At 40.8% G+C, this 13,426-nt stretch overlaps 1 protein-coding gene across 1 annotated transcript; it reads left to right on the plus strand.

Moving 5' to 3' along the window:
- Positions 1-12,035: 12,035 nt before the first annotated feature.
- LOC141627572 (uncharacterized) lies at positions 12,036-12,338 on the plus strand. Its single transcript, XM_074440811.1, has one exon. The coding sequence runs from the start codon at positions 12,036-12,038 to the stop codon at positions 12,336-12,338; it is 303 nt and encodes a 100-aa protein (XP_074296912.1).
- Positions 12,339-13,426: the final 1,088 nt, after the last annotated feature.

Genomic DNA, 13,426 nt, shown 5'->3' on the forward strand with positions numbered 1-13,426 from the left:
TGTATAGTTTCAAGATGCCGCCCAAGAGAACTGCTTTGTACGCGAGAGCTGAGCTTATGACCGTGGATGACATCGTTAAGATGTTAGAGCACCAGGATGCTCTTACTGAGACCCTGAAGAGAGTGAATGAGGATAAGGATAAGAGTAAGGAGAAGGAGGTTGATCATTCTAAAATCAGCCTCTATATTGCGAGGTTTAACCCGAAAGAATACAAGGGGTTGGGGAACCTAACCTTCTTGATAGTTAGCTGAGAGAGATGGAGAACATCTTAGACTTGGTTCATTGTCCGATGAGATGAGGTGGAACAGTGCGTTCTATCGAGGGAGGCGACGAGGCAAGTGGTGGGATTCGGTGAAGGTGAGTGCTAAGGAGATATACACCAACCAAGGCTTACCTGCTATACCTTGGGAGGAGTTTCGTAGGGTCAGTAAGGAAGGAGTTCGTACTGGGAGCATGTAAGGAGTAAGTGGAGGGAAGAGTTTGATAAGTTTAAGATGACCGAGATGTCGGTGAGCCGAGTACTACGAGGCAGTTCAATGAATGAGAAGTCTAGGTATGCTGAAGACATGGGTTTGAGTGAGGAGAATTTGGCTTTGAGGTTTGAGAGAGGGTTGACTACCACGATTATGGATAAGTTACCCGTGGGAATCCTTACCGATGTTAAGGAAGCTTATGAGAGGGCTGGAAGAGCTGAGAGGTTGGTGGAGATGGCTCAGGAGAGGTCAGGTGGTGAGAAGAGGAAGTCTGAGAGCGAGGGTGGTGGCCAATCGAATCACAAGAAAGGCAACCACAATCAGTCTAAAGGATTTTCTTCTGGGTCGGGGTTCGATCTTTGGGCTTCCTTTGGGCGTGGGGGGAGTGTGAGTAATAGTTGGGGAGTGATCTGCTTTGGTTGTGGTGGTGTAGGCCACAAGAGACATGAGTGCACGAGTGCACCGGATCTTTCGAGACTCGCACAGAGCTTCGCGAGCAACATGGGCCGGCCGGATCATGGCCAAACCGGGGAAGTCGAGTTACAGTGGAGGCAACCGCAACGGCGGTAATTCTTATCGAAAACACCGACGAACAACAACAACAATCAAGGGTCGGTGCTAAGCCGACCGTATCAGACGCCAAGATCTTGTCCGGGGAGGTGGGCGGAAGACCAAAGGGCAAGTTATTCATGATGGAGAAGAAAGCAGCTGAGGAAGATGCGCACGTTATCACCGGTACATTCCTTGTTAATGGTATTCCTACCTTTGTTTTGTTCGATTCGGGGGCTTCTCAGTCGTTTGTGTCTTCGAGTCATGTTAAACAGTTGGGTTTGAGAGTATATGAGTCTGTTAGTGAGCAAGTTTTCATACCTTCGGGTGAGTCTGTATCGTGTGGGAGATTGTTTAGGGATGTATCTTTGATAGTTGGGCAAGTTGATTTCCCTGTAGACTTGCTAGAGTTTCCTTTTAACGGTTTTGAGATGATAGTTGGGATGGATTGGTTAGGAAAGTATAAAGCTAAGATAGACTGTCATCAAAAGAAAGTGTCCTTAAGAGGTCCAAAGGGTGTTAGTGTGTCTTACCGTGGGTTTCTAGTCAAACCCAAAGTTAAGTTGATTGCAGCTGTCACCTTGAAGTCTTATCTGAGGAAGGGATGTCCTCTGAACTTGTGCCATGTGAGAGATGACCGGATAGAGATTCCGACGATTGATGAGATACCGGTGGTGGGAGAGTTTGCGAGATGTTTTTCCGAGAGGAGATTCCGGGGTTGCCACCGAAGAGGGAGATAGATTTCACCGTAGAGTTGAAGTCGGGGACGGGCCAATCTCTAAGGCACCGTACCGTATGGGTCCTAAGGAGATGGAGGAACTTAGGAAGCAGTTGGATGATTTGATAGAGAAGGGATACATTAGACCAAGTGTATCGCCTTGGGGAGCACCAGTTCTTTTCGTAAAGAAGAAAGATGGGAGTTTGAGGCTATGCATAGATTACAGGGAGCTGAACCGTGTGACGATAAAGAACAAGTATCCTTTGCCAAGGATAGATGACCTATTTGATCAGTTGAGCGGTGCAACAGTCTTTTCTAAGATTGATTTGAGGTCGGGGTACCATCAGGTGAAGATTAGAGAGGTGGACATACCAAAGACAGCTTTCACGTCAAGGTATGGCCATTATGAGTATGTGGTGATGCCGTTTAGGTTGTCTAATGCGCCGGCAGTGTTTATGGATTTGATGAATAGAATCTTCAGACAATTCTTGGACCAGTTTGTAGTAGTGTTTATCGATGATATCTTAGTCTACTCTAAGACTAAGGAGGAGCATGAGGAGCATCTGAGGATCGTGTTGCAAACTTTGAGGGATCATGAGTTGTATGCTAAGCTGTCCAAGTGTGAGTTCTGGTTAGAGAAAGTTGCTTTTCTGGGGCATGTAATCTCTAAAGATGGGGTAGCTGTGGATCCGGCGAAGATTGAGGCGGTGACAAAGTGGGAAGCAGAAGAATGTTGCTTTGAGGTTAGGAGTTTCTTGGGTTTAGCTGGATACTACGGACGGTTCGTGAAAGATTTCTCCAAGATAGCTAGACCGATGACAGCGTTGATGAGGAAAGAGAACAGGTTTCGTTGGGATGATAGTTGTGAGACGGCGTTCCAAACATTAAAGGAGCGTTTGACCACGCTCCTGTCCTCGCATTGCTGAAGGGAGCGAGAATTTCGAGGTTTATCTGAGATGCCTCGAAGAATGGGCCGGATGTGTGTTAATGCGGAATGGTAAGGTGATTGCCTATGCTTCTAGGCGGTTGAAGCCTTATGAGGAGAACTACCCTACTCATGATCCTGGGTTGGGTGCGGTGGTGTTTGCTCTCAAGATTTGGAGACATTACCTTTATGGAGCAATCTTTAAGGTATTTTCCGATCACAAGAGTCTTAAGTACATCTTCACGCAGAAGGAGTTGAACATGAGACAGAGGAGGTGGATGGAGTTGATTGGCGATTACGACATGGAAATCATCTACCATGAAGGGAAGGCCAACGTTGTAGGCGATGCTTTGAGTAGGAAGAGTGTACATTCCTTGTATACACTCTATCTTTGATGAGGTTGAGGGATGAGGTAGCGAGCTTTGGGATACATATGATGCGAAAGGAGACGCCATGGGTGATATGACAAGACATCCGGGTTTTATGATGATATTCGAGGTAAGCGGGCTTTGGATCCTAAGATAGTGGAGTGGAGAGTGGAGTAGAAAAGGGACAGTGTCCGGTTTTCTATTCATACAGATGGTAGTTTGAGGTTTGATGGTAGGTGGTGTGTTCCTAATGATGAGGAGTTGAAAAAGACGATCATGACAGAGGCGCATTGCACACCATATTCAGTTCATCCAGGTGGAGACAAGCTATACAAGGATTTGAAGAAAACGTTTTGGTGGCACGGATGAAGAAAGAGACAATTTGAGTTTGTGTCCCGTTGTTTGACATGCCAGAGAGTTAAAGGTGAACAGAGAAGACCACAAGGTAAGATTCAGTCTTTAGAGGTGCCTGAGTGGAAGTGGGAATCCATTTCCATGGATTTCATTGTGGGTTTGCCTAAGAGTCAACAAGGTAACAACATGATTTGGGTGATAGTGGATCGTCGTCGACCAAGTCGACTCACTTTGTTCCAATGAAAGATACATGGACTAAGGCACAATTGGCTATGGCCTATCGAAAGAATGTGCTTAAGTTACATGGAGTCCCTAAGGACATAGTGTCTGACAGAGATGCGAGGTTTATATCTAGGTTTTGGAAGGAGTTGCGGGAATCGTTGGGAACAACTTTGAAGATGAGTACAGCATTTCATCCTGCGACAGACGGGCATACTGAGAGAACAATCAAGACTCTTGAGGATATGTTGCGAGCTTGTGTGATGGATTTTGGTGGTAGTGGGAGCGGAGGTTGGACTTGATAGAGTTTTCTCGACAACAACGGCTATCACACCGCATTGGCATGGCACCGTTTGAGGCTTTGTATGGGAGGAGATGTAGGAGTCCAACTGTTGGGACGATAGGGGTTTGAGGCGGTGGTTTTAGGACCGGAGATGGTGCATGAGATGGTGGAAAGACTAAGATGATCGAGAACGGATGAGAGCGACCCGGGATCGACAAAAGAGTTATGCAGATCTACATCGTCGGGACATAGAGTTTCAAGTTGGGGGCAAGGTTCTTCTGAAAGTGTCTCCGATGCGTGGGGTTATGAGATTTGGGAAGAAAGGCAAGCTAAGTTAGAAGTTTATAGGGCATTATGAGATCTTAGAGCGAGTTGGGGAAGTTGCTTATCGTTTGGCTTTACCAGCTGCGTTAGAGAGAGTGCATAATGTGTTCCATGTATCGCAGCTGCGGAAGTATGTGAGTGACCCGTCACATGTGTTGGAGGCAGAGAGCTTAGAGCTAGATGAGTCCTTATCATATCTGGAGGTGCCTAAGCAGATTCTAGACCGAAAGGTTAGAAAGACTAGGAGTGGTGAGACAGTTTTGCTTAAGATCCTTTGGTCTAACCACGAGACCGAGGAAGCTACATGGGAGCCAGAGGAAGCTATGAAAGAGCGTTACCCTTTCCTCTTTGATCAGGTATGTATGGTTACGAGGACGTAACCTTGTTTCTTTTAGGGGGGTAGGAGATGATCGCGAGCAGTTTTTACGAGTTTCATACCCCTTTTATATGTTGTGTCGGTATGTTTGTCGGGATGAGTTGGGTTAGTATCATGTTTTACGTTGAATTTTGTTTGACCTTCGAGTCGGGAAGCTTATGGGAGTACCTTTGTTTAGTAGTGGTTTGAACTTCGGGGACGAAGTTCCTTTTAAGGAGGGAAGACTGTAATACTCCGTATTTATAAGTCTTGGGGTACTCTATCGAGTAGCCCTTACTCTGTCGAGTAAGGGCAAGTTGCGAAATAAAATAGTTTCGACTGTTGGGTACTCGATCGAGTAGTGGGGGTACTCGATCGAGTAACTAGGGTACTCGATCGAGTACCTTGGGTACTCGATCGAGTGTCCTTTTTTACGGGAGTTTTCTCGGGTTTTGTTAATTATGCGATTAAGGTATTTAAACATAATCGTCATTGTTTTAAATCACTTTTGCAAAACCTAAAACCCCTGTTTAAGAGAAACAACCAGTTCATCTTCCTAATCGCATTCTTAGCAATTCCGGAGTTCGACGGTCGGTTCTTGTCGTTATTCGTGTCGTTGAGTTCCTTGCGTCGAGGGTAAGCTTTTAATATAATTTTTATAATGTTTTGTTAAGTTTGGTTAAACCCTAATTTAGGGATTGGGGGTTTTTGTGTGTAGTATGTGATGTATAGCCTATATGTGTTATATGATAGGAGGAGGGTTCGTAGAAGAGGCTTTTTGACTCACCATTGATACCGTCTGATCGTTGTGCTTTCCAGGTTGGATTTCCTACTCGCATTAGTCCCATAATGGGATATTGGTGATGTCTTTGTATTTAGTTGTTTGATATAATGATTGTCTTTGTGTTTGTGGTTGTGATGGCTGTTGATGGTTCTCGAGATGCGTTCTCGGCTGAGTGGGGTCACTTGCGGGAGTGACTTCACCCCCTAGTTTCGCCCTTCGTGGAACCCGCCACGGAAGGGGATGTGCACATTAATGGGACAGGGTTATCGCTCGGTATGATGAGCGGGGCTTAGATGGGAACAGGCCGGTCCCCCATCGCGTGGTCGGTCCAGGTGGGCGATCGGTATTGAGATGATGGGAGTTGGTTGGTGGTGTGTGTGTGTGTGTGACAGTTCAGCTGTCTGTTTATCTTGTTATTGTTATCCATATTGATTGTGTGATTAGTACTGACCCCGATGTTGTTTTGTAAACCTGCGGTGATCCATTCGGGGATGGTGAGCGGATATTGAGCGGTATTGGTGAGTACGAGGATAGGCGGATGCCACGACATGATGATAGGAGTCTTCCGCTGTAGCCTTTAGTTTATTTACTTTTCAGTTAGACAGTCAGTTTGAGAATAATGTATCGCACTTTTAGTTGGTTTCATGGATTGTAACTATTCGTTAAACTATTTATAATAAACGTTGTTTCTTTATTGTTGTTTGATTATCATTGCCTCGGGTAACCGAGATGGTAATGTCTTCATACCTGAGTGGTCCTGGTAAGGCACTTGGAGTATGGGGGTGTTACACCTATTGGAGTGATTCAAAAGCCTAGATCACTTGTTTTTTCGACGCCGTTCCATCTAGCATATTTTCAGAGCCAAAGGAGCAACTCTTGATTTGGTTCCGAGCAATTTATTCATGTAATGTCTTCCCTCTCGCCATTCTTACTTTTAACCCTTTGATCCTTCTATATACACTTTATTCCTACATCTTTGGTCATCATTCTTGCCTCTACTTCATACTAGTCCATCTAATATCATCAATAAGCTTCCAAAAATGCACGAAAGACGGGTTTTTTTCTCCCTATTATCTCCTTTTCTACAAAACATATGAAATGCGATAGAAAAGCAAATAGGAAGGTTTTGACGGATAAAATGGCCATAGAATGTTATAATAGTATGCAAAATAGGCTCAATTAGGGGACTAAATATGCTCAAATAATGGTCACAACAGCACGCCTTTTATAGAGAGGATGAGCAAGGGGGTTATTAGGTTTTGAGGGTCAAAGACCATCACATGTGATGAGTCTCAACAACCTCCCAAACTTGCACAAAAGAAGGTTCTTATTCAAAAGGCAAAAGAGAGAAAGAGTGTTTGACAAGTTTTCAGAAAACAAAGGATGTGAAACAAGTCACATGATGACAAGCTTTCACAAAAATGGCAAAAAGCAAACCTTTCTTTATGAAAGACCAAAGGGTCAAAATAGCACAAAGAGGAAACAATTTGAAAATGATAATTACTCAAACCACTTTTTCTTGAAGGCCAAATCCTTGTAAAAATCTGAAAGTTATCTTTCAAAATATGAGACACGTAAATGGCTTTTGAAAGATAAGAAAGTGCTCAAGTGTTACGAATTGAGGCAACAGTCCAGGCTGCTGTTACTTGTGAAAGTAACAGTGGTCTTGACTGTTTCTATTACTTTAAAATACTTTACTTTCTAACTTGTACATTAGATGACACCTAGGACTCAATACAATAAGATGATCAACAACTCAACACTTCTTAATCCAAGCTTGATTTAACCATAAATCCTGAAAAGGTAAACTAAGAAGGCACACATTAAATGGGCATGTTATCATCAATCAAAGGAACCCAACAGTTACAGTGAAATATAGAATGACTTTGGTGAGTATGAGGAATGAGCGTTCTCTATTCACCAACTTCCAAGTTGGAAAGGATTATAATCCGTTTTCTAAAGGTAACATAAGTAAAAAATTGCGTAAACTTTTGATACTTTCGAGATACCTAGACACCCTAATTATTGTAAATTTGATAAAAAAAATTCAAAACTTTTCAATTATTATGCACGATTACTTTCAGAAGTAGTTATGAGAGTGCTTAATGTGTATGAGCTTGACAAATGAGTTGGATGTATGATGCTATAACCTTTTTCTCTAGCGAAAATTTGATCCTCGTAATTTTGCTTGAATGCTCAGTAGCTCAAGACTGAATTCTTGCCTTTTCTATCTCTATCCTCTCCCATGCTGTTTGATTTCTTTTGTTCCAAAATTTCTTTCCGATAGCCGCAACTCTACAACTCTCTAATATTTTTTTACCAGGTTGTCCCAGATGATGCTTCCAGATTAGCTGATTTCCAGAAAATTATGAACACGTGCTCAGAATTCGAGTCTATATTGAAGAAACTTTCTTTCATTTCCAGTTCTTTTAAGAACTATGAAGGATTAAGTAACTTTGATGACAATGTAGAGGTGCACTTTGCTGTGAGAAAAAAGACGGAAATCTTAGCAAGTGCTAGGCAATCCGTTTTATCCTGTGATTTTTCAATCCCTCAAGTATGCTGTTTTGAACAAGCCTTTGCATGATTGTGCTCATTAGCATGCCCTATGTATTAACACATAGCTGTCAGGGTATAGGATATGGAGGTGGTAAAACTTTAGGAATGGTAACGATAGTGATCGTGTTGTTGATCTGCTTTTTTTTTTTTTTGTCGGAGAAGTGTATAGTGTCTGAAGCTGCATCTAAATTGATGAAAGTGGTGCACCTGACTCTTAAAGTGGGATACTCCCCCCTATTCTTAATAACCCTCCCCTTGGGCACGGGTATTAAGGGAGAGGAGTATTATTATGGTAAAATATTATAGTGGGGTAGGAGATTGGAGGGAGGGAAGGTATTGTGTGATTAAAATAAGTATTGTTATGGGGTACGATGATTAAAATAAGTATTGTTGTGTGGTAAAGTGATTAAAATAAGATAAAGTATGAGTATTGTGGGGTATTGTTGTGAGGTGGAGTGATTAAAATAAGTATAAAAATTTGCCAAATAAGGAAATATGGAGAGTATTGTGAATAGACGAAAAAGGAAATAGGGAGCGTTATTTAGAATAGGAGGGAGTATATATTATCAGTGACTTTGCTCCTTTGCTCCTCGATCATGACTATTGGCGCACTATGCTTATGTTTCGACGAAGTTGATGCAGTTGCACTTCTCAGGCAATGTTTCTTGCGGTTTGAAGGAATTATATTTTTGTTTCAGTGGTTGTGATATTAGAATTTCCTAAGTTCGTAATAAGGCCCAATAGAAATATGTGAACTACGTTGCTAGATGACCCGCTGAAGCACTGAAACATATGGCCCTCGAAACAGTTTTAGACCATTCTTTGAGTTGTTGGATGTTCCCTAAGTCTTGATTTAACTAGATTTAATGCCCGTGCGATGCACGAGCCTGTTAGTAAAATTTTCAAAGTAAAATCTCAATTTTAATAAAACTGTGTACGCCTTTTAATTTATTTGTTTTTTTTCATCTTTCTATTTGTTTTTAGGTGGTCTCCAAAATGGTACTTTGACTGTAGATTTCGATTTGTATATATTAGATAATATATTATATATTAGGAAAGATATTATTATGAGTATCATAGTAATATCCTATAGAATATTATTTAGAAATATGCTTGGAGTATCCTCCAAGATGGTCTCCTATATATTGTAACCGATCTCATTAATAATAATCGAGTCATTCAGTTATATCTCCCTTCTATTAACATGGTATCAGCCTAAAAATCGATCTTCTCAAGAATACTTCCGCTTGCCTACAATGTCGTGGTTAATTCGCCGGCCGAAGATGGTCGTCTTATACCATCTCCGGCGGGTATCCCGTTCATAAAGCCGTATGCACCTTTCATTAATTATTAGTACGTAGTATTTTTTTTAAAAAAAAAATAAAGTCAATCTAGGAAAACCCAATTTCCCAACCCCGTAAACCCTCTTATTGCCTACCTTCTTGCTTGTTGTCCATCTACCTTCATCACGCCATAGCCACCGCTATTACCACATCCGTCCTCACCCATATCCAGCCGACACAAACCCCATCACACCCTCCACCCTCCACCAGACCACCAACCACCGAAACCCTAAATTAAAATATTAGGAAAATAAATAATTTCTATGCCTCCTCCGTTCTCCACGTTGTTGTCCCTCCGTAGATGCCGCCGCCGCTGATTTGGTCCACGTCGAGCTGCCATATGTAATACTTGTTGTTGTCTCTGGTTGCTCAAACAACCTTCTCTGCCTTGTTGCTCCGGCAACCGCGCCACCATGTTAAACCTCTGCCGCGTCCCGTCATCATCTTCTCCTTGTCCGCCTTGAGTTCGCCCAGCAATCGCCCCTGCCAAAAAGCCGGGTGGCATGAGATTCGGCCGTACTGCTGCCGTATCGAAGAGCATGGACGTGTTGTGTTCTTGGTTTACCATTATTGTTTTTCTTTTAATTTAGTTATACTGTTGAGCTTGCTTCGGCCCTCACAGTCCGGTGTTTCACGAGTTCGCTTCGGCCCTCGTGCACCATTTGCTTTTTTTGTTTTTTTTTAGTCGGTGTTTCATGAGTTGCTATGGCCCTCGTGCACCTTGACGTCCATTTAGTTTGTGTCTCACGAGCAGTTTCGACTCTCGTGCACAATTAGTTTTATTCGTATTATTGTAAGTGGCATTTTCTATGGCATGATCGTGACACGCGCAAGGTAATGACAATCCGGTACGGCGTCGACAAATCAACTCGGCTCATCTACAACAGTTTCATCAACTATATTTCGTCCAGTCAAAGCGTCCGTTATCTACCGTTTCGACTGAGGGGGTGTATTAGATAATATATTATATATTAGGAAATATATCATTATGGGTATCATAATAATATCCAATAGAATATTATTTAGGAATATGCTTGGAGTATCCTCCAAGACGGTCTCCTATATATTGTAACCTATCTCATTAATAATAATCAAGTCATTCAGTTATATCTCCCTTCTATTAACAGTATATATTAACAATTTAACATAGTATTTCATGAAAGATTTTTTCCATATTATATACGTAAATATTTTATTTTAATCTAAAACTTGTTTTTTCTTTTAACTGATAAAAAGTCAAAAATTGCTTCCTTTAACCCTCAAAAAGGTATGGAGAATATGTAAAGATAAAAAATGAGAGAATATTTATACAACCTTCGTATCATATCACAAATTCTCATTTATAAGACAAAAATAAAATGCATATATATTAGCAAAAGACTTGTCTTTTATCTTACGCAAGTAGCATGTGTATGACCCGTTTTGGTCTTAAGACGGAATCTACGGGCAAAATCCCGGGATTTTCTTACAACCTTCCTCGCCATAACATAAGAGCGTTTGAAGGAAGAGTCGTTTCGAATGGTTGACTTGCTCAGTCTTATATCGACCCTAACCTTAGTCAGTCCCATAACCTCAAATCTTTTAATCAGCCAAAGCGTCCTCATTAATCTGCACTTGGAGCAGTTTCCTCCCTCTCTCGTTTTTCACGTGTTCCTTGGAACGAAGCCGATGCCGAACTATAAATAGTCTCACGGGTAGCAGGGTAACATGATCATCCTTATTGAATATCACAATATACGCATCCCTTTTCTTTCTCATAACAATTGAAATTACTCGTGGTTAATTCATCGTAAGATTCTTCAAACTTTATCTCCTCTACGTTTAGATAGTGGTAACACAAAATTTCTTTATCAATAGATTTGTACTCGTACTCTCTATGTTTTATATATAGAAAAAATTTGGTACTCCATGTGGGATCACTTGTGTATTAGCAAAATATTTATCAATTGAAATTTAGTAGGGTAAGAATATTATTCTACGTACTGCATGCATGTGAGACTTTTAATCTTCTTAAATTAATCAAACTACTTGTATACAAAAGAAAGACGGTTGGTCTTATTTAAGACCGTTTCAGCTTAAAAATCTCTGACACTCCTTTTATTTCCATTTTTCTTTTTTAATTGGGTGTAAAAACCATTTTATGTTAAGATGATTTTAAATAAGAATTATGAAAAATAAGCACGGCAAATTAATGTGTCAGCTCTCAACCACTAAATCGAAAAGGAAGATAATTGTACGTAGCAAATAAAATTATGTTGTGATGCTAACATATATATGTGTTGAAGTATGAGACTTTTAGTGTATTCTAGATGTTTTCGGAATGTTCTAAACTTATCCGGAATGTCCTGGAATAATGTAGAAACAACGAGAAGAGTCTAGAAGAATATAGAAGAGTCATGTATGTTCTAGGTTTATGTAGAATAACCTAGAACCTTCTAGACATGTGTATAAGTGGTAAGCAACTCTAGAGAGTTCCGTGTCTAGGCCACTCTTGAATGTCCTATTCTAGAGTGTTCTTAGGATGTAGGAGAAGGAGAAGGAGCTCTATAAAAAGAGGACCTCTCCTCCCATTTCAATGAACCCAAGTGTAACCAAGTGTATCCCAACAAATTCACAACAAATCAATACACAAACTAAATCCTTTAAACTAAACTCCAACTAATCAACCTTCAACTAATCAACTAAACAAACAACTAATCTCCACTCTACTTCCTATACTCCCCCATACACCAATAAGTTGTATCAAGAGCTCTAAAGATCTTAGGGCAACAAAATAAAACTATGGCTTCTGCATCAAACACTCCATTGCCCGCTCCTCTAGATTTTCTAGATTTATTTAGAGGAGAAAATTATGACCATTGGTGCATTAAAATGAAGCTCTTCTTAAGAGCAAATGCACTATGGGAGATAGTGGAAAATGGTCCCCAAAAACAACAAGAAGGTGTTCCAACCACCGAAGCCACCTTGAAGAAAATAAAAGTGGATGAAATAAATGACGCCAAAGCCCTGTGTTTCATCTTTGATACCGTTTCGGAGATCATTTTTCCAAAAATAATGTGGGCTTCTACCGCAAAAGAAGCATGAGATTTACTCCAAAAATAATACTATGGTGATGAAAGGATAAGGGCATTACGTCTTATTGCCTTAAGAAAACATTTCGAAAATTTGAAAATGGGGGAGAATGAAGACATAAAAACCTACACTTGGAGAGTAATGGAGACAATTAACCAAATGAAAATATATGGTGAAGAAGTCGCCGACACGAGGATTGTGCAGAAAATTCTCGCAACATTGACAAAAAAATTCGACATGATTGTCAATGCTATTAAGGAATCAAGGGATGTATCGAAGCTCACTCTAACGGAGCTAATTGGATCCTTACACACCGATGATCAGAAATTCAAGATTCAGGAATCTTCTTCCGAGGATACATCTTCTTTCCATGATGATCAGAAATTGATGAAGACTCGAGAATCTTCTTACAAAGATGCAATCTGGAATTGGGAAGAAAAGAGGATAAAAAGAAATGTGACCCTAATCCCTGATCATCCCCAACATTTAGACGGCGATGTTTTCACAACCAACAACAATGATCCTTCTACACCTCCATCAACTCCTAATACACTTTCTCTATCCTCAAATGACAATTCAGAGAATGCTACGGGAGCACAAGGTAAGAAAAATCTATTTGAAATTTATGTAGAATGTCCCTCCATTCAAGATACAGAAGAGTGCTAAAGATGCTACTTCACTTTTGAGGAGCCAAAAGACTTTGATGAGGCTTTCAAACACAAGGAGTGGCAAGAACCTATGGAAAAGGAGATAAATATGATAAAGGAGTTGATTGACAAGCCAAGAGATCGAAAGGTAATTGGTGTTAAATGGTTTTATAAAACTAAGTTGAATCCTAATGGCTCTATCAACAAGCACAAAGCAAGAATAATCAGCAAAGGATATTCCCAACAAGATGGAATTCACTATGAAGATACATTTACTCCGGTTGTTCGTCATGCTACCAGCTCGAGGAGGAGACGTACATCGAGCAACCTCTGAGTTTGGCGTTACAAAAGAAAAAAGAAAAAGAAGAGGAATGATCAAGCTAAGTGTTACACCAAAAGTCTCAAGGAGGAGTGTTGAAGTATGAGACTTTTTGTGTATTCTAGAAGTTTTCG

Source organism: Silene latifolia, chromosome Y (genome assembly GCF_048544455.1).
Source record: "Silene latifolia isolate original U9 population chromosome Y, ASM4854445v1, whole genome shotgun sequence".
Taxonomy (NCBI): Eukaryota; Viridiplantae; Streptophyta; class Magnoliopsida; order Caryophyllales; family Caryophyllaceae; genus Silene; species Silene latifolia.

What these genes read in the sequence shown, in the direction of transcription:
- LOC141627572 (XM_074440811.1), top strand. Translation starts at nt 12,036, where the DNA reads ATGGCTTCTGCATCAAACACTCCATTGCCCGCTCCTCTAGATTTTCTA.